The sequence below is a fragment of the Fonsecaea pedrosoi genome (assembly GCF_000835455.1).
Source record: "Fonsecaea pedrosoi CBS 271.37 unplaced genomic scaffold supercont1.6, whole genome shotgun sequence".
In the NCBI taxonomy this organism is placed as follows: Eukaryota; Fungi; Ascomycota; class Eurotiomycetes; order Chaetothyriales; family Herpotrichiellaceae; genus Fonsecaea; species Fonsecaea pedrosoi.
In genome coordinates, this window is record NW_013550610.1 from 2,043,672 (window position 1) to 2,071,645 (window position 27,974).

A 27,974-nucleotide genomic window follows, 5' to 3' on the forward strand; every position below is an offset into this window, starting at 1 on the left:
AATGCCTGGCACCCTCGCATCGCAGTGCTGCAGTAAGCGGCTCCAACAGGCTTCCGCGGATCCAAATGACGATCGCTACCTCATCCCTGCCCCCCCGCACTCAAAAAAACACGAAACACGAAAGAAACGTTGCATCCGGGGAAAAAAAAGGGAAAAAGTTTCAGCGAAGTACGAGATATGATTCATCCGATACCTTATAAAACCTCTCCCCGAGTCTTCTTTCGATTCTCTGCATATAAAGGTAAAACAAAAGTCCACTTCAAAGTCTCCCAAAACATGGCTGAACTACACATCTCGTCGACCCTCCCGCTCAAATCGGGCCATAACATCCCAATCCTGGGATTCGGCACCTGCGCCAGCGCAACCTGTACCCAGTCTGCCCTGGTGGCCCTCAACAACTCGTACCGGCACCTCGATACTGCCCAGATTTACAAGAACGAGGCCGAGACGGGCGCCGCCATCGCACAGAGCCAGATCGATCCTTCCGAGCTGTTCGTGTGCTCAAAGCTCTGGGAGGATATGTACTCCCGCGAAGGTGCCCTCGCGGGCGTCGAGGCCTCGCTGAAGAAACTCGGCCTCAAGTCCATTGACCTGTATTTGCTGCACACGCCTCGACCAGGACCCCTGGCGAGGAAGGAAGCATGGCTGGGGCTCCAGGACGCGGTAGAGAAGGGCCTAGTCAAGAGCATCGGTGTCTCCAACTGGGCTCCCAAGCACATCGAACAGCTCATGACCGAGCAAGGCGTCTATATCGAGCCCGTCTGCAACCAGATCGAACTCCACCCCTGGAACCAACAGCGGCAGCTCGTGTCGTACTGCAAGGCCAAGGGCATCGTGGTGGTGGCGTATTCGCCTCTCACACGGGGACGCCGGCTGAACGACGCGACCATCGTCTCACTCGCCGAGAAGTACGGCAGGACCCCTGCGCAGATCGTCCTGCGGTGGGGACTGCAGAAAGGCTTGGTCGTTATCCCTAAGAGCGATCGGGAACATCGAATCATCGAGAACAAAGGGATTTTCGGCTGGGAGATCTCCAAAGAGGATGTCGAAGTAATTGACGGGCTCGACGAGGGACAGAAGGCAAATCTAGGAGAGTGGGATCCCTATGCCTGGGATTGATTTGCCAATAGACTGTGAAATCCCAGACCCTTGTAGCGAGTCCGCCTCCAGTCTGTTTTTGTCTCGCAAGGAGTTGCCAATGGCCCGTTTTCAGCATATCATCGTGCTGAGCCACGGCCCTGTAATCTTTGCTAGGCTTCTCGTCCCAGCAACTGACTAACAGTGCAGACCGCTCAGTTTGGGAACCTTGGATGGACCTCTTGTGGCACTTCCGTCTTCGAACATGTAAGAATTCGCTGGCGGTGCCCCTGAATCAAGTGATTGAGTCTGGTGATGGTCCTCGGAGCATTGTGCATTTTGCAGGCGGAGACGGCGACTGCGAGGGTCGAGAGAGTTTCGTCCGTGGCGACGAATCTTCTGCCTGCTCGTCTCCCGTTCTGTAGGTCAGCAACGGTACCCGGTCATGACATACAAGGGCCGGCCTAGGTCCGATGGAACTTGGCTTCAATCCTTGCTCGATTGCCTGCAGAAAACACACAGCCTCTGGAATGCAAGGCACCACGGCGCCGGCGTGCGGTTTGAGCCAGAGCTGGGTCCACAAGCTGAGTGTTTGCCTTGGGTGTCTGCTCCGGCCTAGTATTGCAGCATGGCCGTTCCTCGGACATATGGCGTGGCCAAGGAAAGATGCTCTGACTTTGGACAAGAAGCTATTACTCCCAGTCAATTCACCCTTGGTCAATTCACCTTGGTATTCTTCGCATTCTCCTTCTTCGTCCCGTCGTGCTCTTTTTCGGGGATCTCCCTTTTGACGAAAAAGAACCGCCCCATCTTTCTACTCTCGGCGCCCTCTCCAAGAGCCCAAGGATCCTCAACCTTGCTCCAAGGCAGCGGATCCTCCTCCCACGGCTGACTGTCCGTAGTGAAACTTGTGACCTGATACGTATCCCTCCTTCTCCGGATCGTGCCATTCTTGCCCTTCTTCTCCTCGAGCGCAAGGAACTCGGCTAGCGTCGATCGGGTAACGGTGCGTTCTTGCCTGTGTTCAGAGGTTTCGTCGCGGATGGCCACAAGAGGTTCGATCCCTGTCGTGTCGACTTTCTGAATTTCCTTGACGAAGTGGACTTGATCGCGCAGGTCCTGGAGCATTTGACCTTCTTCGGCCTTGGACTTGGGAAGAGGTAGTGCGGAGAGGCGGAGGAGGTGGTGGAGTTTGTCGCGCGTTATCTCTTTCGAGCCCGCTGGAGACTCATCTTTCAACGGTGTCTGTGCTTCCGATGAAGTCCCGTCTGTCGTGGTTGCCGAGTCTGTCTTTCTAAGTCGGCGCGACGATGTGGGCAATAGCTGAGACACAGACCACGTAGGCTTCTCGAGAAGTGATTCAATTTCTGGGGAGATGTCGATTTTCTTGACGAGCCTCAATTCCTTTTCGCGAGCTGGGCTGGTAACGGGTCCGGACAAAGCGGTGCGGATGTTGAACGCTTGTCGCGGAATTCTAGGCATCTCGAAAGGGAGAGGAAGATCGTCCAAAGTTTCCTCTATCCCATGGATGTGGTTGTTGTCTGCTAGCTGCTGAGAGTAAACCGTAAACATTGATGGCGCAGTTGCAAAGACCTGAGAGACGGTTAAAGCGGCATGGTGACGTCTTCTACGGACCAAGTTCCTCGACCGCTTCGGCGGGGCTTCGTTGTGTTTGGACAGTTGGACGCAACACCATTTATCAACTGGGTATTGTTCCAGAAGCCACCTATACTTGCAGTTAGTCATTGATCTCGAAGACTGTGCCTCCCATCACCTGCGTACTACCCAGGACAACCGCAGAGTCCTGAGTAACCCTACACCTCGCACATAACATCCCTCCTTTGTGACCGTCCTTCGATCCGACTTCACCCATGGCTCAAGATCCCCGAGTATTACTGCAGAAGGCCGACAAGGCAGCCCAGGGTGCTGGCGGAGGATTCAGTCTATTTGGTGGGCGAGGAGAAAAATGGGAGAACGCTGCAGATCTCTATACACAAGCCGCAAATGCCTTCCGGGTACAGAAGCAGAGTAAGCAAGACAGCAGAGACATTCTCCGTCCTCTTCTAATGTCCTCTGTACAGATCTGGAGGCCGGCAAGGCCTTTGAGAAGGCCGCCTCAATCCAACAATCCAAACTCAATGAGCCGGATGATATGGCCAACACCCTCACTGAGGCCTTCAAAGTCTATCGAAAGGAGTCTCCTCAAGACGCCGCCCGCGTCCTCTCCACCGCCATACAACATTACACCGCAAAGGGTAACTTCCGCCGCGCGGCCACACATCAACAAAACCTTGCCGAAGTGTATGAGATGGAAATCGGGGATCAGAAAAAAGCCCTGGAGGCGTATGACACTGCTGCACAGTGGTACGAGAGCGACAACGCCGAGGCATTGGCGAATAAATTGTATTTGAAAGTGGCGGACCTGGCGGCACTGGAAGGCGACTACCAGAACGCAATCGGCAAACTCGAAGCCGTGGCCAAGTCGAGTCTAAACAACAACCTGATGCGCTGGAGCGTCAAGGACTACTTTCTCAAAGCCGGCATATGCTATCTCGCCGCGGGTGACCAGGTGGCCACCAAGAGAGCGTTGGAGCACTATCGCGAGTTGGACGGCAGCTTTGCAAGCACGAGGGAGAACATGCTCCTGACAGACCTGGTGGGGTGCGTCGAGGAAGGGGACCAAGAAGGGTTTTCCGACAAGCTGTTCCAGTTCGATTCACTCAGCAAACTGGACAAGTGGAAGACGACGCTGCTTTTGAGAGTCAAGAATGCGATTGAGAAGGAAGAGGAAGATTTCTCGTAGATGTTGCCCGCACCGAAGGGAGGCACGGAGGTATAGGCCATACGAATTTCAAGGAGCCGGCGTCAATGGCGTTTTCTTCGTGGAAGAATAAGACTCGATCTAGCTGTGCATCTGCTCTCTCCTGTTTCATCTGGAGACTCATCGTCCCATTGATATACCTCACTCTAGGTATCCTCTCCTGTGTCTGTGCCTCTGTTATACGAGAGACTACCCACACCGGCACACCGGCATTGAAATCGGATCGCACTCCCCTACACTACCCTACCCTATTCTACCACCGTGACCATCAGAACTATCAACGAAGCCGGGCTAGATGGGGGGCTTAGATGGCTCAGATGGATGAGATGTGTAGAATGCACTCGGTATACCTAGGTACTAAGCCCTCGATATGCACATACGTATACTTCTCAACCAGAACGCATGTTCCGTCTTACATGTGCATGTGCATGTGCATGTGGACAATTCGATAGATTGATCGGCCAACTGATCGGCCGATGGGTGTGCAATAGAGTGCAATAGACAACAGACAACAGACAAATGTCCCGTACTGTATCGATCTATCCATCTATATATCTATCGATGATATGGGTGATAAACCCAGGTCATGGCATGACATGCACTTACTTCATGTTCCTTTTTTTTTCAGTTTCCAGGTTCCAAGTTCCATCACATCAAATATATCGAATATCAAATATCAAGGACCAAGTATCAAGTATCAAGACACCACTTGCCATGCGAGCATGCCATGCATAATGTATCGTGTATCGTGAGACACGTCTTTTTTAGTCTTGGCCTCTTTATACAGAGAGACAGAGATATCCCAATCCCGTCCGCCAACAAATGCCCAGTCCAGCCCAGTTCAGCCCAGTCGCAGCAATTGATGATAGGATCCTCTTCGCAAGTAGATGTGCGGATAAAACACAAACGCTGGTCCTCTAAAAATGCACATATAGTCATTCCCCTTGTGTACACTGTCCTTCTTCCATCGTGGGTAGCTGCTGCGTGACGATCCGTTTTAACACCAGGTGAAGAAGGGTTTCTTGCTCTTCACGGTTTCAAGCCTCTCCACAATTACTTTCCGTCGGTGTGTCGAGTCCATATCACTTGCTGCGGCATATCCTAGATCTCCCTCATCGACATCATCGCCCTCGTAAACGATGCTCGGGACGGTTTTGGCTTTGTGTCCCCCGTGGCCACTCCTTGTTGACATCGACCGTTGCCTTCGCGTGGAGCTGTTTTTCGAGGAGACGGTATTGCTGGCCGAAGCACCATCGCCAATACGACGGGGGAATTCGAAGCTGAAGCGTGTCTTGCCCTTCGCAGAAGGACGAGTGGGAAGTGTGTGAGCATTTGGATGATGACCAAGACTGCTGCGAGCTTCTCGAGCAAATTCCAGACTATCAAAACCAGGAGTAGTACCACCAAATCCACCATCGTCGCCGGGACCAGGCAGATAGCCAAGATCTGCCGCGCTGTCCTCTCGGGTGAGGTCGAAGCGATTTGGATTGGGTAACTCGTTTGTCGGAGAGCCGAGGAGATCGTATTGCGGTGCTGGATGTCTGCCAGGCGGGGCAGAAGCGTAAGATGCCCCGATGTCCATCTCTTCTTGTTGCTGGTACTGGCGTGCTGCGCGGCGGTTCATCTCGGTAGACGGCACGCGCATTGGTATCGCCACAGGAACATCTACCAGGTCGTCCCAGACACATACTCTGGCTCGCCTGGTTAGCTCCAGAGGACCGTGATCCTCCTGCTTCAAGGTCTCCACGACGTTCCAGGCTTGGCCCTTCATCACCGCAATTTGACGGGCAAACATGCTTTCCTTGAAATCGGCATCCAGTGAAAAAACCCTCCGTAGAGCGAGTTGGGTTTCGCTCCACCATGCGGTTGATGTCAGGAGAGGGAGGAAATGTTCACGAGTTCTCTTTGAAAATGGTTGTCCGATCAAAGAGACGGGCAAGAACAGCCAACCGAATGGAAAACTTCGCCACTGGAACATGGGTTAGCATAAGCCATGGGTGAGTCATAGATATACATACAGCATCTGGATGTTTCCAGGGCCATGACAAACTATTGTCAATGGCTCCGATGGTGATGGAACACTGCATCTCCTGGGCATTCGAAGGGGTTCCTGATCGACTCTCCATCGCCTCATACCGTTTGTATGGCCTTGAAGTGTTCGACTCTGGTCGTTGCGGATGGATGTTGGGGCTTACTGATGCCGGTCGCAGGTGAGCATCCCCGTTCTCTGGGGTGCCGTTCTGTCTGGGCGGCTCGGCCACGATCGAGACTTCTTCCTTCTTCCAGTCGATTTTGATCATCCAGTTGTCGAGGCCTCTGTCAGTGTTACGCATGATGTAATCAAGAATGACCAACTTCTCCAGTTCCTCCCGGAACGCCTGCCGTATGGTAGGCGTCCAATGAAACTTGGGCGCCTCCTCTGATGGCGGAGGGGAGACTACTCGAGGGGCTTCTTCGTCCTCGTCCTCGTCGTCAGAGCCTCGGCTGCCAGGAAGACAATGGCTCAAGGGCCTTCTCTTTCGTGTGTGTTCCATATCCGCTCGGAATTCGGTAGCTTGGTCCGGCCAGGGGTTCTCGCGCAGGAAAAGATTGGCATCTCTGAATCCTTTCAAGAAGACCTGAAAACTACCAGGCTTTTCTGGTAGACTTTTCTTCCCACCCCAGGTGCTTCTCCTTTCCCAGAAGTCGTAATAGAAGACCTTGGAGGATAGCCAGACGACATCGGTATAGGGAACAATATACGTCCTCAACTGGGAATCCAAAACATATGCCGCAGCCTCGGACACATAGGACAGATTGGGGATCAGGCACGCTCGCCCAAAGGCGAAAGGCAGGAGATTTCTGTGCAGCCATTTTGTCCACTTGGGGTTCCTCGAGGCATACGGCTCTTCATCCTTGGGTTTGAAGACACCAACAACTTTGCCTTCACTGTTGCGGGCGAAATAGCTGCCTGAGCTACCTTGCGAAATCATTTTGGGATGTGTCCCAACCTCTATCGCGACTCTGACACTTTCCACAATGTCCTCGAATTGTTGTTTGGTCATTCTTTGTGTTTCGGCAGCAGTATAAGCAGCCAGATCGGCGGCGGTGTAAGGGTGTACGCCGGGGGGAGCCTGGAAGACAGAATGGTGTATCTCAAGTTGTTCCTCCTCTTGAGTCTTGCCCTTGACGGAGCTGATTTTGAATTTGGATGCGATCTCTTCTGCCCATCTCTCCAGCCGTGCGTTGATGGCTTTAATGTCCACGCCCGAGGAGTTGCTTCGTACTCGCCTCATGGAACGTCTGCGATGATCGTGGTGAGCGCCGGAGCGCATCGACTCTCGCGGACCCGGTTGAATCGAGGCATACCGGGTTGTGAGGGGTGAGGATGAGTATATCTCGTCTCCGGAATCTTCGTCTCCCAACGGGCCGTCATCCTCATCGGCCTGCGCCAGGCGAGCGTAGCCAGAGGTCGGTCGCTGTCGAGGCATTATTTGTTGTCACCTCCCAGCAGAAGAGGGAGACGAGGACAAGGTGTGGATGGTACGACGAAGACTCTCACATGCTGACGGCTGCGATGCTATGGGCAAAGTTTTATCGGTACCACAGGCGCTCGAGCGGTCGGCATATAATGATTCTTCGAGCCACGTTCCTCGAAACTTGGTTTGAAAGGGCCAGAAACGCGGAGGTGGTGAGCCGGATTTGTTTGACGAACAAAGTGCTTAGGTAGGCTTGGTAGGATAGGGTACGGTGACTGCGCCAATCATTTTGTGCAGCCTTTGCATTATTATTTTACTTGTACTCGGTACAGAGGTCCTCGGTGGAATTATTGGGCACTCAACCGTAACGACTATGTACTCGGATGCCTACTCTTCCTTGTGACGGCATTCTATCTTCTGCTGCCCTGTTGGAGGGGAAGGGCAACATTGTGCAGCTAAGTAATAACAGGCAATCCATTGTCTAGATCGCAAGCCATGACAGCTACTAATTCCCGTCTCTAAAAGTCCCCAATGTCCCCTTTGGAACTACCGTGAAGTCCTGATCGACGGCGACAATGCATACCACCGGACGTTAGACGCAGACCTATACCTCGTCGGCCCCTCGTCTTGCAGTACAGACTGCTAATGTCCGTGGGATCGTCCCAGATAACATAGCTAGATCTCCGGATATCGATTTTCTTTCTCCTAAAGCTCCGCGATCCTCCCTCGCCTTATCAGCCACGCGCCCGAAGACGAGCATTCAGGGCTCACCAGCCACAACCATACCCTATCAGTCCAAGCAGTTGGAACCATCATCGAACCTTACGCGAAGGGTTGCCGTTAATCTCGGACTGCGGGGCCTTTGATCGACAGTTATTCTCTCCTTTGACGCGTGACATTGCTAGAACAGACAAGGAACCACAATAGGAGACGGTTGGATCCTTCTGTACCACACGCATGGCAGTTGTAAAGTGGATCGAGTTTCACCCTCGTAGTGGCCGCCAGAAGGTCTTGATTTGGGCGCCCTGGCCGGCGAGCCGCGCATCTTGAGTCGTGGAGCGGTAGCTTTTCTCAGATCGCCCTGCAGGCCGCAGGCAGTTTTGACGAGCTATTGATGTCCGTCTGCACATCAGTCCGTCAGAAATGACTTTGAGCGGCTATTTCACCCTCGTCCAAATTCGAGCACTGGCTGTTTGGAAGCGGCTGGAGGCGCGATAGGAGAAAAAGGGGCACTTCGGAAGCCGGTGCCTCCACCGTGAGATTGGACAATCTCCTGCACCTTTCCCCAGATTTGCTAACGCGCCGAATCAGCGCCACGCTGCTCTGCTACGAGTGTGTCGCCCCCGAGCCTGCATGAAGCTCGATTCGAAAGAACTACTCCAGACTGTGCATTTCACACAATAGGCCTCCGGTTTTCGTGCTACGGACAGCGAGACACGAGTAACACTTTCTGCCGATCCTGGTCCGGCGGCCTTTGCACTGACCTGGAGGAGAGCTCATCTCAACAAAAGCGTTTACGGTCAAGACAAGGCGCAATTAGACATACTGTTAGGCTTCTCGGCGGGACCAATATTGTCCTCGCGGACCAGGATCCCCTCGATATGGGATCTCCACCCCTGACTCTGAGATTGTATTGGGTGAAGCAAAATACTCCAAGGTTCCCGTCTATCGATAGACGTGCTTTTCAGTCCTGCGATAACACATCCTCTGTCTTTATAACTTTTGATATATCGTCGTCGCTGACCGCATTGTAACAAGATACCTGTTGCATCTTTCTGCTGGAACCCAAATATAACCTCAATCCCTCACGGTCGCTTTTCACAGGCGTCCCTTTCACATTGAACCAGTTCCGACGAGACCACGGTTTGGTCTCAAACACCACTGATCACGGCGTCCGCAGTTGCTCCCCCGCTCTTCCGGGCCTCAGTCCTTGACCCTATCTATCGCCAACCATCAACGCCCTTGAGTGACCCGAGGCTGGAAGAATATGGCTCTCTGAGACGAGATCCACAGCGAAGCAGCTCACCTTTACCGCCTCCGGCATTGCAAGGGAAGGACATTTCGCGTCCGTCGTCAACCAATCTTCCGTACACGGGCAGTCATTTCTTCAATCAACCACAGTTCCATGCGAGAAGTGTGAGCTTCAATCTCGGGCGGGACTATCACTCCGAACCACGACCGGCACTGCCAGGATTGTCGGCACTGACATCCCTGGCAGCAGCTGCACCACCGCCACCACCAACTGTCAGGTATGCCCAAGATGGAACGTTGGAAAACGCGGAGTGGAAAAAAGACGGGCATAAAGCTGACACACGGGCCACAGATCATTTTCGGGCAGCAGCTATGGTTCACAATTGAGTTATTCGGGTACAATGGCACCTGTGCCAACGCCTGGGATTGCAGGCAATGCTCCAGTAAGTGTCATTCTTTGTGTTACCTTGTGTTCGTCTGGTGTCTCAGCCCGAAGCGCGGATTGATGCCAAGGCTGCATTGTGGCTGGCGCCGGTTTTTCTGTTGGTCGGTCACGGGGTTAAACTTCGGTTTCTTATCGTTATCGAAACCTGCGATTCCTGGGATTCGATCACCACCCAAAATATCATGGCTGCTTCAATATCCTCAGGTGCTGACCAGAATGCCCCCTTTACGCAGCCTGTTTGTCAAAACTGCCAAACGTCAACGACACCCTTATGGCGCCGCGATGAAGCCGGATCTGTCCTCTGCAATGCCTGCGGCTTGTTCCTCAAGTTGCATGGCCGCCCGCGACCCATCAGCCTCAAGACCGATGTGATAAAGAGTCGCAATCGAGTCAAGACCTCGAGTCAAGGTCCGAAGAAGAAGGTCAGTCATATTCTGTAGTGTCCGGACTGCTAGATCTGCTTCTGACACTGTAGCGCAGTTTGACCAGAATGGGAACCAGCCACCCCAGACCGACAGCCCGAACGGCATCAATCCTCACCGACGGGTGTCACAGATGGCAGCTTCCGTTGCCTCTGATAGATCGCATTCTCCCATATCACGAACCGGAACCCCTGCGGGTCATCACGACCCAAATATCGCTCCTCAACACGTCTTCGATGGGATATCAGCCACGGGGGACTCGCACTATAACCATCACAACAACGGATCACCGACCGACCAATCTCTCAATCCACACGCCACGCAACCCTCTCCTAGCGCAGCCTCCATGCACAACAGTCAAAATGCCGAATCGTCCATGAGTTACGAACAACTAGCTGCCCTCAACACACGCCTGCGCACGCGAGTCTCCGAGTTGGAGGTCATCAACATGGTCTATCACGATAACGAACAGAATCTGTGCCGGGAACGGGACAGGGCTATCCAAGAGCGCGAAGAATGGAAACACAAGGCTGAAGAGCTGCAGCGAAGGCTCCAAGAGATTAACGACCAAGGACACATTGCAAAGAAGCCACGACTCTCACAAGAACCTAAAGAATGAATCACCGGTCACGAGCCACAACACTTTTTGGAGAGGTAAACGACCAAGTGTTTTGCTCTCGGGTATGATGCGTGGAGCAGTGCTCTACTTTCCGCTTCATGGTTTGTGTTCTGTCAGTGATACCCAGATGAACGAATTTTCTTCTCTTGTCAATCTGACTCGCGGTGGGATGGGAGGTCCGTAATATGGTGAAATGATGGCAGGTGGAGTTCCACATTAATGGCCGAATGGGGGCACATATTGCGCTGAGATAGGTCGGGCTGGCCACCAATGCGACGGCGTTTGGGAGAATTGGGAAAACCGAAAGAAAGCCCTGTAGCGCCACCAGGGGGATCACCGACCGTTAGCACCTCGCGCAGGGCGAGTGGGGATCATGGTCATGGGCATGAGGAAGATTGACATGGAGATATGCGGGAAGGGCCGGTCACAAAAGTTTTGGATTGCTGGAATGACTGACCACTGCTATTCCGGAGGCATCTTTTGTCGATAATTTAATGTCAGAGGACGGGGAAGTGGTTGAACACATGGACCTTGGCTTTGCCTAATCACAATCACAAAGTCGAGTTCAAACGTCCAACCTTTTGTCTCACACCATGTATGCAAGCTCTGGCAAGTAGGAAATGAATATCAATGGATGAGCCCCTTTTTCGTCTTGGTTTCCAGCCGATTTGTTTCTCGTCTTCGCGGCCCGGCACCAACGCAGTCATTCGCCAAGCTGTCCGCGCGAATCTGTTCGTCATGGAGCCAGCAATGAATGATGGTATATCAAAAGTCCTTCAGCGCAGGTCTTGCCGCATTCAGCGTACGCTAGACATGAGGTCCTGATGGGCAAGAGCTTCCATATACGGACAGCCCAGACGCTGATGAAGAGTCGGGCGTCATTATGATTCACTTGCGCTGTCACGATACCTATGGTGGCAGTGGCCAGGAGAAGAAAGATTAGGGATCACCTCGGCACATACAAGTACCTCCACGGTATTAATATCCAATCATGCCTTGAACATTGTTATTGGTCAGCAGCAAGCCACAACGATGGATCTCGAGGTGCTTGGCGGGCCAGCTCTGCCCATCTAGAGCATTGAATATATCAGCGACCCTCGTATCCCAGCCAAGCGGTGCGATGCACAACAGCGGACCACCAAATGATAACCAATGTTCAAGGTCGTTCTGGACGACATTCGGACGGAACATGAGGCATCGGAATTCCTCCGACGCCCCGAAATTCGGAACCCCGCATTACAAGGCCCCACTATCTCCATGCTCAGACTTGGCAGCTTTTTGCTGTTTGCTGGTGTAGCCGTCCCCATTTGGTAAAGGGAACCCAGCTTGTCCCGGGTCGATGTGTCTTAGCAGGTCTGGCGATCTGACGACACCAGAGGATACGGCCAGGACTAACCCAGGTATAAAGCCAAGCAAGGGGGCCTAATGGTCGAGGATCGTCTCCACCTTTTTTCCTTCTCCAAGACCCAGTAGTCCGTGTCTGCAATATCTCGTCTCCTTCACCTCCGTCTTCCCTCCAGCCACCTCCGGGGTGAAGTCCTGATTGACCTCAATCACACAGCAATATATACTGGGCTCTGCTGCTTGCTGCCTTGAACGTTCTGATCTCTTTTCCTACGAGGACTGCGGACTACGGTAGATGGGAAAGCGACACTGACCGGCTCGGGCAAATTCACCTGCTGCAACATGGTGGACATGAGTTCCGTTGTCCCGGTTTCGCCTCTACGTCTACCTAAATCATTCAACTTTGCCAGCGATGTCGTCGACTATTGGGCTAAAAAGGATCCCTCGCTGGTAGCCCTCTACTGGACCGATCAATCACTCAGCGTGGTACGGCGACTGACCTACAGGCATTTCTCGCGCCAGTCGCAACGCATAGCATGCCTTTTGGCATCCTCGGGCATTAAGCAGGGCGAAATAGCCATCATCATCGCGCCACGGGTCCCTGAATGGTGGGAGATTGCGACAGCCTGTCTCCGCTCTGGGGTCATCTTGTGCCCGTGCACGACGCTGTTGGTGGACAAGGACATTGAGTACCGCCTCCAAGTCTCTCGCGCTGCTGCGTTCATCGGAGATGCCGCGTCGGTGGCCAAATGCCTCAAGGTCCGTGGTGGTTGTGCCGATCTTCGCACCATCATCCAAATAGATGGAAAAGCGCCTTCAGGGGTCGTTGACTTCTATTCAGCACTGAACAAAATCCCCTTCGACGCCACATTTGCCGTGCCCAGGTCTCTAGGCCCAAAGTCTCCTGGCATGATATTCTTTACTTCCGGCACCACGGGGCCGCCAAAAATGGTTCTGCACACGCAGACATCATATCCCCTCGCGCACGCCCTCACCGGGATTCACTGGCTGGATCTGTCGCCCGGCAAGATATACTGGGCCCTCTCGGAACAAGGTTGGGCTAAAGCTGCATGGTCATGGTTATCTACGTGGAATTGCGGCGCCACAGTCTTCATCCACGATGACAGGTTGGCTTTCAATCCGCGTCGGACCATCGAGGTATTGCACCGTTTCCCCATCACGACATTCTGCGCTCCGCCGACGGTGTACCGACAACTTGTCCTTGACGAGAGCCGGCGCTTTTTCGCCACGGAACAAGGCACGCCACAAGCACTGCTCCACTGTTGCGGCGCAGGCGAGCCTCTCAACGAGAGCGTGGTCCGCATCTGGAAGGAGATGACGGGCGGCATCGAGATTTTCGACGGCTACGGACAAACCGAGACGATCGTCGTCTGCGCGAACCAGAAAGTCAACAAGGTCAAGCCGGGCAGTATGGGGAAGCCACTCCCCGGCGTGCCTCTGACCATCATCGATCCCGAAGGAAATCCCGTGGCACCCGGAACGGAAGGAGACATTGGCATTGCGGTGGCGAATACGAGGAGCGACTCAGATTTCTTCGGATTCTTCCAGGGATACATCGACAAGTCTACCGGGGTGCTCGACACAAAGATCAAGACGTATCCCAATGGCAAGAAGTTCTTTGTCACGGGCGACCGTGCGACGAGAGACGAGGATGGATATTTCTGGTTCGTGGGCCGAGCGGACGATGTGATCAACTCAAGCGGATACAGGATAGGTGAGTTGTCCGACCATGTCTCTTTCGAACGCTTCCCTTTTTTCTTGCTGAGCACACAGGGACGCTGCGGGGTCTGGTGGAGCATATCTCACTCATATATATGAGCCTGGAATTACCGCGGAGGCGAACTTCCTGCGCCTCCCACCTGGAAAGAGCTCACTGGCCTTTTTCCGGTGTGGTGTCAACCACATTAACAAAGACACCCTCGAGTCGCTACAACGAACTCCTCACTGACTGACTGCTTGTTTTACTCACAGGCCCGTTCGAGGTCGAATCAACCCTCAAGCTGCACCCAGCGGTGGTCGAATCCGCCGTCGTGGCCTCTCCAGACCCGCAACGCGACGAAGTCGTCAAAGCCTTCATCGTACTCACCGAATCCGCCGCGGCCAAGGCTAAAGCATCCCGCGCGGCTAGCGACGCGCTGGTCAAGGAGATCCAGGACTTTTGCAAGCAGAACGCTGCGCCATACAAGTACCCGCGGCGGATCGAGTTCGTCGAGGCCTCCTTCTTGCCCAAGACCATTTCTGGCAAGATCAAGCGGGCGGAGCTGAAGGCGCTCGAGAGGAGGAGGGCGAAACAGGCTGCTAAGTTGTAGGGACCATTTTACCGTTCACCGGGGGAGTGTGTTGGCCTTGCGGCGACGGGGACGGAAGAGTTCATGCTATCCTCGAGGGGGAGGTTGTGGTGTCGAGTGGAGTGGAGTGGAGTGGTAAGTGCCCCCGCCTGTCCGCCTGTTAAGGAGTGGGTTGTGTCTTGTGTCTTGACTTGTGGCGCCGACTGATGATAACAACTCTAGCACCAGGTACCAGATATCCGAATATTCAGAAAAAAGGAGAGCCTTGGACGAATTGGAGTTAGTAGCGACCGTACGATAATTAACAGCGGTGTTGGCGCGCAGTTTGATCGATATACTGTAGATATACCCGCGGACTGCCGTCTAATGTTGGGAGAGCATGATGTGGGACGGACAGAGTTGGAAAGAAGTTCCAATATAGAGCACCAAACACTTCGTATATAGCAATAGCGTCGTCCATCTGGATCAAATGGGGTGCATGTGAGACTTGTGGTGTGAAAGGTCAGTATTGGGATGATATAGCCCCAGCTTCAACAGGGCCTGTTAGCTCACCTCTCACCTTATATGGCTATGGATATTACCCCGCTACTAGAGAGGTTCACCGCGCAGTCAAATCAATCATTCAAGTATGAAGATATCAGACATGGTGCTATGCCCTGCTACAGGTGACGTCATCTGCCGAGATGAGGCAAACGAGGCAAACAGAACAAACATACAAAAACATCAAAGCACCCTCGTGACCATCACCACCATGCACCATGAGAAGAGAGCAGACATGTACTGAGAACTGTAAACGTAAACGGTCTCGGACATGCTATGCCATGATCTAGCCGCGATCAAGAACCCCCAGATCTTCACAAGATGACCATCACGGGGGCCTCTTCTTCTTCTTCTTCAGTTGACTCGACCCTCTTCCCTCTGTGCACGTTCCTCCTCAGCGTCTACACCCTGGGCGTCTCGGCCGATGTCTTCGTCTCCTCCACCGCCCGCCTCGCCCACCGTCTGCACGTCTCCGAGACGCTCGTGTCGCTCCTCACCGCCGGCGCCGAGTGGGAAGAACTCGCCGTCGTGATCGCCGCCGTCGCCCAGCACCAACCTAAGCTCGCGTTGGGGAACGTCCTGGGGAGCTGCGTGGCGAACGTTCTCGGTGCGTTCTCACTGGGCGTCTTGGCTCAGAGGGAGGTTGTCGTCCAGTACGATGTGAGCGCGAAGATCTATGCCGTCGTCTTGTTCGGCGTCACCACCGGTGTGGCCGTGCTTTGGGGCTTTGGCCGGCTCGAAGGCCACGTCTATGGGGCCATCCTGGTGGTGGCGTTCGCGTCGTATCTAGCTGGTATCGGGTGGTCCATCTATCGGGGCGTGCTGGAGGCGCCTGAGGAATCGGATGCAGAGTCTGATGCCGATAGTGTGGACTCTGGAGACGGTAGAAGTCCAGATGATCCTCGGGACGGCGTCTCTCGCGACGACCAATCGGGGGACGAGGAGGTTGACGAGTCCACTGCCCTGGTAGGGCGAAGGAGAACGCGGCCATCCACTCTTTCTTATATGGTCAAGCTGATCCTCGCCTTCGTCGCCCTCTCGATCAGTGGCTATGTCCTCTCACACTCCTCCCAGTCACTGGCGGCGAGGTTCAACATCTCCCAAACCGTATTCGGAGCCACCCTCCTCTCCCTGGCCACTACTCTGCCAGAGAAGTTTGTCGCCGTCATCAGCGGTCACCGAGGCCACCCAGGAATGTAAGTTCAACACTATCACACACACACCCCCTCCCTCTCTCCTCCAATCGGGCTGTGAAACGTGAAAACCCGTGCATCTGAACCCGCTAGCAATGTCCCCCCTCCCTTTCCAAAGGTTTACGGTTTACATCACTCCGTCATATTCTGCAAAACATACATACCTAGGTATTCGAGTCACACTAACGAGAACCTCCTACAGCACGGTAGCAAACACTGTAGGAAGCAACATCTTCCTGCTGACCCTCTGCCTCGGCGTGACCATCCTGAGCTCAAACAGTCTGGCCCAGGGTTCGAGCTACACCAACGAGATCGTGTGGACCTGGACGACGTCGGCGTTTTTGACCGTCATGATCATGCTCGGCACGCACCGTTTGGTCGGTCTGGCCATGCTGATGGCATACGTGGCGTTTATAGTCCTTGAGTTTACACTGTACAAGCCTTGAACGAAGAAGGAGCAGAAGAGAAAAAAAAGACCATCGCCGTTCTAATAATTTCCCAAAGACTCTCTCGCGTTCTTTCTTTCATATCGTTCTTCTAAACAGGGACACCGACAATTTCCTCACCCTCCTTGCCGTCGGGAACCAGATCGCCGTAGACGGTGATGGGTATGACTACCTCGAACGTGTCACATTCCAAATTCTCCGCCGCGACATTGACCGTGCCGCGCTCGTCATTGACCACCTCCTCAAGCAGGTCCGTTACAGCCTGTACCTCGCCCTCGTCGGTCTCGGCCGGCTTAACGGTTCCAAACTCGAAGCGCAGACTCCAGTCGAGATTGACGCCGGAGGTGACGAACGTGGGCGTCGCCGAGGCGGGGATGCTCGGCGCAAACGTCGCGCGTTGCGCGAAGAGGATGTTCTCGGCCCGCGCGGCGTGGACCTTCCGCGTGATGCGGTTGATGGTGTGGACGGAGCGGACGGCGAGGGACGGGGCGACTTTCTCGCACGTCTCGAGGGTCGATTTGAGCGAGGCGCAGGGCACCTGGCCCTCGGAAAAGTCGATAACGGCGGTGACCGTCTCGCCGAGCCGGTGGAGTGGGCGGTCGATGACGATGACGGCGACTCGCGACCCGTTCCGCGATATCTCGAAGCGGTTCGGACTCGATTCGCTGTCCGAGAGGGAGTTGCTGAAGAGGATGGCGCGGTCGATGGCGTGGAGCGCCTTGCCGCGAGTCCCTGCGTCGTGGGTACTCAAAAACGCGTCCATCGTCCCCGAGCTCGACTGCCGCCGGCGGTTGCGGTCCAGGAGCGTGTCCACAAACTGCAGAAACTCCAAGCTGGACTTCTCGGCCGCCTGCGTCGTCGGGGTGGCCGCTTCTTCGTGGTCGTGCGGTGCAGAAATAGACTTCGTGCGGGCGAGATCGCGTAGAATGACATGAGGTTGCATCAGATCGTGGCCGTAGATTTCGCCGTCGTGACTGACCCCCGGGAACACGCGGATGGGGATGTTGACTTGGCGCACCGTGTGCACGTCCCGACTCCCCGGCACGCCCTGCACGCCGACCGTCAGGGTATACGCGATCTTGATAGCCTTGCCGCGGTGGCTGGATGGCAGACCCCGCGGGAGCGGGTAGGTGTAGGAGTAGCTCTGCTCCTCGCCGGGCTCGAGGTGCATGTCGACGAACAACAGTGACTGCGGCGTCGAGAGGATGGGGATGGCGCGCGAGCTGGTCACGGCGTGCATCGCCTTGACGCTGCTCATCTCCTCGCCGCCCATGAGGCTGTTCAGGGAACCCCCCAGCGCGTTGAGGTTGAAGTGGCCCAGAAAGCCGCTGTTCGGGCGTGGCTTCTTGACCCCGACCACGCCACCGCCCGCCTGCCCACCCAGAAACCCTTTGCTTTTCACCTCCTCAAAGTGGGACTGGTCGATCAGCGAGGCGTCCAGCGTGAACGTCGCACTCAGTTGCGCATAGCCCATCAGGAGATTCACGGCCTGGGGCCGGAGCGGCGGTCTCAGCGGCAGGCGCCGCGGAATTGCGGCAGAAGAGTTGATCCATGTCGGACGGTGTTCTGACACAATTGAAGGTTGCTCCGACATGAGCGTTTCTTGCGAGTGGTTGCTGAGCGAGTAGAAGTCGCCGCTGCTCCTTTCGCTGGCGGGGTCGTGGCCACCCGCTCCCGATGTTCTAGCAGCCTCGCTAGAGTCGACAGGGCTGGGGATTTGCAGGTCATTGGGCTCATTGTCCGAGTTCTGGCTCCTCGCGGTTTCTGGGGTCGGAATGTGTCTCATGTCGGAAGAGGAATCACGACTCCCACTAGCCGCCGCGGACAAGGGACTTCGTCGACCTCCTCTAGGTGGTGGTTGAAGGCTAGTCGGAGACTCTCGGTGATATTGCTGGCTGGGTCTTCTTTGCGGAGTTATGTGTGGATGAGCTGGGAATGGTCATTCGAACTGTTCCTAGCCCTCATTCAAGGATGAAATGAACTAACCATGATGAATCTGCACGGTCGAGGACCGCGAATGAGCTGGCCTTTTGGGTTTCGCTCTGCCCCCCGAGGCGCCGTGGTCAACATCCCCCACGATGGTCGGCGACGTCAGCGAGATTATCGACACGGATCTCTGTTGCTTGTGGCCTGGCCTTTGGGCGGGCTGGTCAGGTCCCTGCTCGTGGCTGTTCGGTCGGCCATTCTGGCCATTCTGGCTCAGCCTGAGCACAGTACTGGACTTCGTCGACTGAGCGGCGGCAAGCTGACTGATGCTCTCACGCCTGTGCCGTCGGAGGCTTTGGAAGGACGGTGTCAAGGGCTCGGACGAAGACGCGACATTTCTAAAGGTGATGCTGCATCGGAGCTGCTCGCCCGCAAACACGGATTGATCATGGAAGCGGACGACTACATGGATGTCAGAATGCATACCACGCCAACGAGGCTGAATGGAGAACAAGGATGAGTGGGTTGGCCTTTGTGAGAAGGAAACGAGCGTCGTGCTCGATATAAAATGGCGGAGAAACGAAGAGCCAGAGTTGAATGTCGTGGGGCCAACGGCAGAACTCCGGCAATTCAACCGGATTGCCTGATGGACCACTTTTCGTCTGCGCAGTTTCTATATAATCATGAACGAGATGCGTGAACGTAACGTGATATCATTAGAATTCGTACATGATATTATACAGGGCCGAGTCGCTTCAAGCGCTCACTCCAACTTGCGCGGCAACCTTCTCAGTCGTCCGCGCCAGACCATTATTGGCATAGAAATCCATGGGATAAGTTCCGTCTCCCTTTTCCCATCCTTGCTGCGCGCCCAGCACCACAAGAGCTTCGTAGGGTGTCAAGAGTGGGCGCGGGAAAGCGTAGCCCCAGTCGATGCTCAGTCTGGGACAGGCTATCTGTACCCAACAGTCCACATCTTCAAACAGGGCGAGCTTCCCCGGGAATATTTCACTGAGCAAGAGATTGACGTATGGTATGCCCTCTCTATCAAGGTATTTCTCGAGCATGGTCAGGATATGAGGGTTGCCCTGTCTTCCCAATGCCCCGAGTATGAGACCCCATCTCTTTGCTTTCTTTGCGGTGCTGATGGCCGCGGCACGCATGTCCAGCATCTCCTCGTGCGAATATGTTTCTCTGGTCAGTTTTCGAGAGTACGGATCGTATCGATAAGCTGGGATATGGGGGTTCGCGATCATGGCTGCTTCTAGGTGGAAGCGACCGTCGCCCAAGTACAGGATCAGATCAACATTGGCGTCCGGGCTGATCTTGGGCGCAGTACAACCCAGAACTTCGCCCTTGCTCAGCGGCATGATTTGTGGCACCACCAACTTCAGACCTTCAGCCTCGAGGGCCGGCCTGATGGTGTGGAGTGTGGCATTGAACTGGATGGTACCCACCATGGCGATTGTCTTTCCGGGGGGTATGTTTCGAGACAACGTGCTCACCAGGTGTTTCGTGTCGATGGAGATGTCAACAAAGATATACAGGGTCGCGATCTTGGTAGCAGAGACCGGTATCAAACAGCTATGAGCGTAGTGGACAAGCAGATCACATCCTAGGGCTCGTGCGGTGTAGTCATCGATACAGCATGCGCCGTACGTGACGTCTCCCATGATCAAGGTCTCTGTGCCGGGGCAGAATTGAGTCAAGATGTCTGAGATGGTTGTGGCAAACATCAGCAACCCTTCGGGAAATTGTAGAGCCACTCTCTTAGCCTCGAGGGTTCTTATGCGATGGATGGTCTTGGGGATCTCAAAGCTGTAATTGTGAGGGAGTAGGGCAATCGCGGCTTGGATATCGGGGTCTTCGAGGATTTCGGAGGGTACCTGGTTCAGGACTCTGGGAGCCTTTCGCCGATCTGGTTCACGGTCAGGATGTGTGGTCTGCGAGGGTGGGAGTACGGGGCTTATCCTCATTACCTTGATAAGAGACGGTAGTGGTTTCCTCCACGGAGGAGCCCTCGGTCTCACCCCTTCGCTGCCTCGCCTGCGCCTCTGCTGTGCGTCTCCCCACGAACCGTCTCTTGGGTGTTCTGTTACTGGGGACATTTTCATCGGCAGCGGAGGGAAAAGCACCAGGCATGGAGACTCCGTCCATCTTTTGGCTGCTGGCGCCCAACCGCGGGGCTCTTGGTCGAGTGGCTTTTTTTGTGGATGTTGGGCAGAGAATATGAAAAAGTTTGGACAATCTGATGGATGCCACTTTCAACTCCAAATCGCAGCCTTGGGAAATCTGTCTGCGGGGGAAGTGCGAGTCTCCACCTGCGTTGAAATTGTCAAATGGTAGCGAATATCAAACGGCATTATTACATACCTGGCCTCTGGGGGATATCAAGCACCCTGGCACCCGAATTGCGCAACTTATATTAGTCTTCCTGAAACACAAGTTCTGTCCTAGCCCGCCTTCAAACCCCAGGCGAGGCTCCATGACCACCGACTCTCCTCGACAACCAACATGGTCACGACCTCAGGCTTCAGCCACACCCCGGTCACCCGCCTCCTGATCCTAAGCTCCGTTGGCTTGTCCATCCTCGTGTCCACGCTCTCCATCCAGTACCTCCTACCTGTCCGACCACACCCACATCTGTGGCCGTACCTGCAATTCTCCCGCCTCCTGACCTACCAGGTCGCACACACCAGCTCGACCGAGCTGCTGGTCTCCGCCGTCCTGCTATACCAGTTCCGAGTCCTCGAAAGGATATGGGGGAGCCGCAAGTTTGCGAGTTTTATCGCCTTGGTCTTCTGGTGCAATGTCGTGGTCGTGCCCGCGCTGGTGGTCCTGCTGAAGCTTGTGACCCTGGGCTGGTATAACTACCTACCGAGCGGGTCGGCCGGGCTCGTGTTTGCCCTGCTGAGCGCATGGGCGGAGGAGGTGCCACGCATATACAGGTACAAGATCGCCACGGGGTCACCGGCCGCGACGGCGGGCGGCGGACCACAACAAGTGCCAGGTGTCATTTTGAGTGACAAGTCCACCACGTACCTGCTCGCGGCGCAGTTGGCGCTCAGCCAGTTCCCCTATTCCATCCTGCCCGCCGCCGTAGGGTGGACGGTAGGTACGGCGTGGATGGGCGAACTGCTGCCTGGCGGACTGGCCAGATGGAGGATCCCCGCGTGGATGGTCGGCGAATCGAGCAAGAGAAAAGAACGAGACCGATACGAGGGGCTCAGGCGCCGGTTGGAGGAAGAAGGCAGTTCGGCCGACGGAATGAGGACCGTCAGCGACCGAGTCGGTGCTGGCGGAGCAGAGCAGGAGAGTCAGAGGCGAGGGGGCTTTGGCCGGCAGATACTGGGATATTTCACGGGATCTTCTTGAGGAACACCGGTTCTCACGCCTTCAAACATAGACGTAGTGTTTGCCGGCAGGAAAGCCCTCTCAACAAGAGGCCATCCAAGACCTTTTGAGATATTGCATTGGAAACCGCCGCAAAAGACCAACTTTGCTTCCTTTTATCTGCACTTGTATCTGCTATGGGGTAGAGGTGTCGAATCTACCACACCTCCTGGATCCCGACAAAATAACGGGCCATGGGGTTTAAAAGCCGCACCACGTACCCTTGCAGGTGAGAGTGCATGTGTGGGCGTATGAGGATCAACAACGTGATTTGGTCAGTGTTCCAGGACACAGAGGTAAAGATACGGGAAGAGAGAGAGAGTGTGTGTGTGTAAAGACAAGAGACGTGCCCTCTCGATAGTCTTCTAATCTATACAAGCAGCAAATGATATCTCTCTCTACCTATGTAGGTCTCGACCATCTTCCGTTCCTTGCGGGTAGGGAAAGAGCCATAACCAAGTTCCAACTGTTGAGCCTGTTGATGAAGGGGCATCGAGCTCTAGTGAAGGTCGATCCTGAGTATCTCATCGAGATTTGACACCGACTATATGGCCTTGAATGAATCATTCGGTAGAGCTGCCTTCGAACGTTGTTTAACCTGGTTTGCTGGAAGGCAGACACATCGGCCGACCCAACGGACTCGTCTGTCGTGGTCATGCACTGGCTTCTCTTTTGTTCCGTCGCGGAGACATGGCTTGTTGCACTCCCAGAGGAGACTTCTAGTGGTCGAAACAGAGACTCTTAAGGGAGAGTCGATCCATCTATAAGAATAGGAAGCTGAATTCCGAGATTCCACGAATGGATCTTTCATCCCTCACCCGAATTCTTAGCTTGATCCTCCAGAGCCTGCTTGTACATCTTCATCGCGACATCCAAACTTTTCGATATAGGTCCCATCAGCTGTCTGACGACATGTCGTCCGCCTTTGATGGCATTGTGATGGACTTTGTGTCTTTTGCCAGCTCTATCATTTCGTTCGTTTAGCTCTCTCTCCTTTGCGCGGATGATCTCTTGTCTCTCCTTATCCGCATCCTCTGCGATGGCGTTGATGCGCTCATGTGCGCGGTGGAGGCTTTCGACTAGACTGGCCACCTCGTGGGCGCGAGAGGGGTCTCCGGACAAAAAGGCGTTCCAGAACTGTCGTAGAAACTCAACTGTGGTGGCATGAGTGAGGCTGAGTCGGTCGTAGATTGCGGTACTGAGCCCCGAGGCTTCTGGTATCGGGGAAGTCTGGTCACGATGAGCTTGGATGAGAGAGAGCACATGTTTCATCGCAATCGAGGAACCACTTTCCACTCTTGGAGAAGACTCGTCATCCATTTCTTCGTCTTCATCCTCTTCGAATTCACCGATGGGGATGACACCAACGCCGGGTTGGGAGAAATGCGCGGTGAGATCGGCGTGCACGTCTTTGATGGCTTTGTCAGGATCGAGATTTCGAAAAGGATCGCTATCAACTACAGAATTTGCACCAGCCTGGGCGGCCTGGCTATCGGAGAAGAAGCGACTTTGATCCCGGATGTTGAGAACGATGCGTTGCTGTTCCGGAGTACCCTCCAGATCGCGCAGTTTAAGCTGTTCGTACGTGGCCTCGGTCATCCCAATGGGGGCAGATGCATCAACATCGGAGGGCTTGACAGCTGCCATGAGCTTCTCGCTTATCGCGTTGAGTTTTCGGATTATGGGCGCCTTGTCCAGCGTGGTCGGTCGCAGCTCACTGTCAGGTCGATTTCCGTAGCCGAAGTGATTCTCCTCGTTTCCTTCCAAGTCGATAAACTTGGGAATATGCATTTCAGTTGCAGTGGGTCGGAGACCCGTGACAAGAGGATGATTCAAATAATAATCGACATCGATGTATTGGTCGCGGGATTCCCTCGTTGGGTCAAATTTAAGTCCCCGGAGTTTCATGAGTAGCTGGCTCTGGAAAAACCTCGACCAGAAATCTTTGTCGTCAGGGATCTTGCGGGGCACAAGTTCATCGTAGACGATGCGCATGACAGGGTATTGTTCAAAGATAGCACGAATCTGATCTTGTCTGAGACTCATTCTGCCACCATCATCCTTTTTGATTCCGGCCAGAACGTTGAAGCTGCCTTTTCCTTGACTCTTCGAGAGTGCATGTGCCCGAAGGAGATGCACACGGGAGGACCAAAATTGCGCTCTAAACTGTGCGTCGGATATTGACTCAGGCTTGAGACTGAGTGCTTCCTTGAATGTCTTCTGTAACACTGGGTCTTCTTGCATCAAGGATTGCTGAAGCTTGACATCAGACTTGAGTCGCTCATCGTCTTCCCAGAGATTGATTGCCCGACCGGAGCCGGAAATAGCATTGGCCATGGTCATGGCAGCCGACTGGCCTCCTGAAGAGACAGCTGCGGCATTTTGAGCCGCCTTCTGCGCTTGAATAACATTTGCGAGAGCCTCTTTGATGCCGTTGGCCTCGCCCCGTGGATCTTTGGAAGACGTAAATGTGAAGACATGTGCAACAGCTTCAGACTGTCCGGGATCCTGCGCAAATATCTTCAGCATCACCTTGGGGTTCGATTCAGGGGTCTGTTGCAGGTTTGTGATGTTTGCAGCAGAGAGCACCAGAGTTGGAGCCGCATCTGGTGGCTGAGCTGGAGTCCATGACACGGATTTCCTGTCTTTGGAGATTGATAGGATCCCTGGCTGCTTCTTGTATGAGGCCTGCCCCTGCGGAGGAGCCATTCTTCTGGGCTTATTACCTTCGTCCACACAGGCCAGCCAGGAGGGACTTATCGATTCGTCGTGTAGACGGAATCGTTTGACAGTGATGTTGGGAAGATGAATGGCATTGCGTTTGTGATCGGGTGGCGCTGGACTGTTCCTGACACTCGGAGTTCAGAGGGCCAGGACTTGGAGCTTTATTATCAATGTTCGGTGCGCAACAATACAGTCCTACTTGGGTGGAGTGAAGGAGAGGATGAATTTGAAACAAAAGGGGCACGTTGGGCTACACACAGGCACCAGCAGGCTGGGGACTTGAAGGATTGACAGAGGTTGACAAAGGTTGACATCATGACAAACATGCCAAGCCTGTCAGTAGCCTGTTCGCTTAGTACCTACTTGCGTTGAGGGTCGTGTGCTTGGCTCAGGCTTGGCTCTATCTAGGTAACTTGTGTGCTTGTACTCGATTGGTGGTGGTCACATCAACATCGATAGAGGTCGAGAGGACAATGAAGAAAGTCTCAAGGGTCCTCCGCACGGTGGAATGGTCCTCATCTCATGGCTGCACAGAAAACGTTGCGCCGGTACCCAAATCACGTCGAGAAGAAGTCCAAGGCTAATGTGGATGCAGTTGTCTTGCTCGACTTGCTCGTGCTGGTGAATCCCTGGGTGCGCAACATAATCTCAATCTGATGGAACTGTTATCGACCCCACGAAGATATACGTCCTCATTCGGCCCAGTCTCGGGCGGGGGTACAGAGGTGCATCGGCTTAGTTTACCAACTACGTCGATGGCGGTCTTGTTTCATGCCTGTTCCGCCCAGGAGATGCCGAAGTCTTTTAGATGACTGATATTCCGAGACTGCTGCCTGCTTACCCTAACTTCCGCGACCGGAGATATTGCTGTTACCGTCATTCTGACTGCGTTTGATATCCACATTCCTAAAGTCCCCGGATCGACATTTGGATTCCCTCTTCGACATTTTGCAAACTACCGTGTATCTAGCTTGGTGAAAAGCGAAGGTTTTTATGTATTGGGTGGTATGTGGCATGGCAGATGCAGACCTGCGTGAAATTCCCGATCAAGCACCATCCAATGTCGAGACCAAAGAAGACATTCACTTCCAATTCACTGAACCAGTTCCGTCTTCATGAACATGGCCCGTGCCGATTTGTTTGTTGTTTTCATCTATGAATCGTGCCGAAATGACTGGCTTGGTATCGGTGGGGTCATTGTAAGATCTGTGGAGGTGAGTGCCTTTGATTTCAGCCTTCTTCACCTTTGGATTCTGGGTCAGACATGAGTTTCAGGAGTCTGATAGCTTGCGAAGAGGTGCGTACAGCTCTTTCTTGATTAGAAAGACGAGCATGGTTTTATTTGGGCAGGTAGCCTCAAATGTTTCAGGTGTGATGCTGGCGCCTAGAGGCGAGTAATTGCGTATCCACGAAAGGCCTTGACACAGAGTGACACGCGAAGCACATGCTTAGTAGATATGAGGCTCGCGCCATGATTTAAAGTTAGCAAGCCACAAGAGGTGTGAGAGGGTAAGATAGAGTTGGGTGAGAGTTACTAGTAATGCTGGTGGTGCTAAGGGTTTGAGGCTGAATTAGCTAGTTATTAACCGCTTTAGGCCTAGGGATTTATTAGCTTGGCAAGCCATCTGCGGAGTTCCTCCTTTCTCAACATGATCCCATGTGTTCCCTCATCCTGAGCTACCACAAGTGAACCATGGGAGCATATATTGGTTCCATCACAAAGCGCAAGCTGAATAGCTCAAGCAATGCTGAAAACTAGTCGGCGGGTGCACCAATTCGCTAAAATATCTTCGACTGGGCAGAGACAATCTGCTAGCACCCATGCCACCAGAATGAACGTCACGCAACCTTTTGAGGAGGAACGACTGCCATGGTACAACCATCGGACCAGTTCTATCCGGTTCGTATCGGTGAAGTACTGGACTCCAGATATAAAGTGGTGGGAAAGCTTGGGTACGGGGCATACTCTACGACCTGGCTTTGTCGAAATTTGGAGTATGCTCCTCCAGCCCTGGCGCACATCTTTTGCTGACCTTTGGAACAGCGATCCTGGATTTGCAGCGGTCAAGGTCTGCACTCGAGAGAGTGCCCAATCTACCCGTCTTTACCGAGAGCTCCAGTTTTATGAGCACGTCAGCGCCCTCAACTCGCAGCACGATGGTCAAGCTTATATCCGCGGATTACTCGAAACATTCGCCATCAACGGTCCTGCTGGTCAACACCTGTGCCTGGTCCACCCTCCGATGCATATGACTGTTCAAGAACTTCAGCGTAAAAATCCATCACGTCGGCTCAATGAGCAGATTTTGAAGTGGACCCTAGTTAATTTGTTCCGTGCCCTGTCCTTCCTGCATGACGAAGCCAAGGTGACACATACAGGTAAATTCATTGAGGGTTAAGAAGCTGTTCGCCTCTGACTGATAATCTGAATTAGATATTAATCCGTCAAACATCATGCTGACAGTTGGCGATAAGTCCTTGCTCTCGGACTTTGAAAACGAAGAAATCGAAGACCCATCTCCCACCAAAGTGATTGATGACGTCCGCACAATCTATGGCTCTCGCCAGTTGGGTCTTCCGAAGACTGACCTGTGGGGTCAGCCGGTCCTGTGCGCTTTTGGAGAGTCTCCAATCGGGGAATTCCATAGAGGACTGATTCAGCCTGAGTTATATCGTGCTCCTGAAGTGTTATTCAATATGGCATGGAACTCGAGCGTCGATATCTGGAATGTTGCTGTCTTGGTAATTGACATGTCGGTTCTAAACTCTTTTGCCTACAATCCTGGCTAAGCCTTGTGTCATAGATATGGGATCTATTCGAAGATCGACACTTATTCCATGCTCTGGACGAAAATGGAGAATCTTCGGCAACTCACCATGTCGCGGAAATGGTCGGGTATCTGGGCTTCCCGCCTCTTGAGTACCTACCACGAAGCGAAGTTACACAAAAGGTCTTTGATGAGCAAGGTCGGTATATTTACACTATCGATCGTTTACGGATGAGCCTAACACATTCCAGGCCGCTGGAAGGGAGCCGGAGGGGTCGATATCCCATCTCACTCGCTTGAAGAGTCAGAAAACGGCTTGAGTGGTGAAAACGAACAAAGGTTTCTCAAATTCGTGAGATCCATGCTTAAATGGGTGCCCGAGGCGAGAAAGGGAGCCACCGAACTGCTCGAAGATCCGTGGTTGAGGGAAATTCCGTGAAAGTTCGTACGGCGAGGCAAGTATCACTTTGATGAAGGGCTCCAGCGTCTCTCAGTGTCGACTTCTCACCGCCTCACCA

General features: G+C 53.8%; 12 protein-coding genes across 12 annotated transcripts; 7 read left to right on the forward strand and 5 right to left on the reverse strand.

The window, feature by feature from the left end:
- Positions 1-276: 276 nt before the first annotated feature.
- On the forward strand, positions 277-1,119 carry Z517_09561 (uncharacterized protein; the record flags this gene model as incomplete). The annotated part of the gene is made up of 1 exon (XM_013425469.1): positions 277-1,119. The coding sequence occupies one exon, from the start codon at positions 277-279 to the stop codon at positions 1,117-1,119; it is 843 nt and encodes a 280-aa protein (XP_013280923.1).
- A 675-nt stretch (positions 1,120-1,794) lies between these two features.
- On the reverse strand, positions 1,795-2,559 carry Z517_09562 (aspartyl/glutamyl-tRNA(Asn/Gln) amidotransferase, C subunit; the record flags this gene model as incomplete). Its single annotated transcript, XM_013425470.1, has 1 exon — positions 1,795-2,559. The coding sequence occupies one exon, from the start codon at positions 2,557-2,559 to the stop codon at positions 1,795-1,797; it is 765 nt and encodes a 254-aa protein (XP_013280924.1).
- A 389-nt stretch (positions 2,560-2,948) lies between these two features.
- Z517_09563 (uncharacterized protein) lies at positions 2,949-3,880 on the forward strand (the record flags this gene model as incomplete). Its single annotated transcript, XM_013425471.1, has 2 exons — positions 2,949-3,105; positions 3,159-3,880. 2 exons carry the CDS (start codon positions 2,949-2,951, stop codon positions 3,878-3,880), a joined length of 879 nt encoding a protein of 292 aa, XP_013280925.1.
- Positions 3,881-4,895: 1,015 nt separating this feature from the next.
- Z517_09564 (uncharacterized protein) lies at positions 4,896-7,368 on the reverse strand (the record flags this gene model as incomplete). Its single annotated transcript, XM_013425472.1, has 2 exons — positions 4,896-5,867; positions 5,917-7,368. 2 exons carry the CDS (start codon positions 7,366-7,368, stop codon positions 4,896-4,898), a joined length of 2,424 nt encoding a protein of 807 aa, XP_013280926.1.
- A 2,586-nt stretch (positions 7,369-9,954) lies between these two features.
- Z517_09565 (protein GZF3) lies at positions 9,955-10,813 on the forward strand (the record flags this gene model as incomplete). The annotated part of the gene is made up of 2 exons (XM_013425473.1): positions 9,955-10,194; positions 10,253-10,813. The coding sequence occupies 2 exons, from the start codon at positions 9,955-9,957 to the stop codon at positions 10,811-10,813; spliced, it is 801 nt and encodes a 266-aa protein (XP_013280927.1).
- A 1,686-nt stretch (positions 10,814-12,499) lies between these two features.
- Positions 12,500-14,487, forward strand: Z517_09566 (uncharacterized protein; the record flags this gene model as incomplete). The annotated part of the gene is made up of 2 exons (XM_013425474.1): positions 12,500-13,892; positions 14,150-14,487. 2 exons carry the CDS (start codon positions 12,500-12,502, stop codon positions 14,485-14,487), a joined length of 1,731 nt encoding a protein of 576 aa, XP_013280928.1.
- Positions 14,488-15,327: 840 nt separating this feature from the next.
- On the forward strand, positions 15,328-16,645 carry Z517_09567 (uncharacterized protein; the record flags this gene model as incomplete). The annotated part of the gene is made up of 2 exons (XM_013425475.1): positions 15,328-16,202; positions 16,402-16,645. The coding sequence occupies 2 exons, from the start codon at positions 15,328-15,330 to the stop codon at positions 16,643-16,645; spliced, it is 1,119 nt and encodes a 372-aa protein (XP_013280929.1).
- A 91-nt stretch (positions 16,646-16,736) lies between these two features.
- Z517_09568 (uncharacterized protein) lies at positions 16,737-19,055 on the reverse strand (the record flags this gene model as incomplete). Its single annotated transcript, XM_013425476.1, has 2 exons — positions 16,737-18,574; positions 18,632-19,055. The coding sequence occupies 2 exons, from the start codon at positions 19,053-19,055 to the stop codon at positions 16,737-16,739; spliced, it is 2,262 nt and encodes a 753-aa protein (XP_013280930.1).
- Positions 19,056-19,326: 271 nt separating this feature from the next.
- On the reverse strand, positions 19,327-20,728 carry Z517_09569 (diphthamide biosynthesis protein 1; the record flags this gene model as incomplete). The annotated part of the gene is made up of 2 exons (XM_013425477.1): positions 19,327-20,489; positions 20,551-20,728. The coding sequence occupies 2 exons, from the start codon at positions 20,726-20,728 to the stop codon at positions 19,327-19,329; spliced, it is 1,341 nt and encodes a 446-aa protein (XP_013280931.1).
- A 357-nt stretch (positions 20,729-21,085) lies between these two features.
- On the forward strand, positions 21,086-21,946 carry Z517_09570 (uncharacterized protein; the record flags this gene model as incomplete). The annotated part of the gene is made up of 1 exon (XM_013425478.1): positions 21,086-21,946. The coding sequence occupies one exon, from the start codon at positions 21,086-21,088 to the stop codon at positions 21,944-21,946; it is 861 nt and encodes a 286-aa protein (XP_013280932.1).
- Positions 21,947-22,771: 825 nt separating this feature from the next.
- On the reverse strand, positions 22,772-24,673 carry Z517_09571 (uncharacterized protein; the record flags this gene model as incomplete). Its single annotated transcript, XM_013425479.1, has 1 exon — positions 22,772-24,673. One exon carries the CDS (start codon positions 24,671-24,673, stop codon positions 22,772-22,774), a length of 1,902 nt encoding a protein of 633 aa, XP_013280933.1.
- Positions 24,674-26,558: 1,885 nt separating this feature from the next.
- On the forward strand, positions 26,559-27,895 carry Z517_09572 (uncharacterized protein; the record flags this gene model as incomplete). The annotated part of the gene is made up of 5 exons (XM_013425480.1): positions 26,559-26,683; positions 26,733-27,067; positions 27,123-27,430; positions 27,493-27,655; positions 27,708-27,895. 5 exons carry the CDS (start codon positions 26,559-26,561, stop codon positions 27,893-27,895), a joined length of 1,119 nt encoding a protein of 372 aa, XP_013280934.1.
- Between the last annotated feature and the right edge of the window lie 79 nt (positions 27,896-27,974).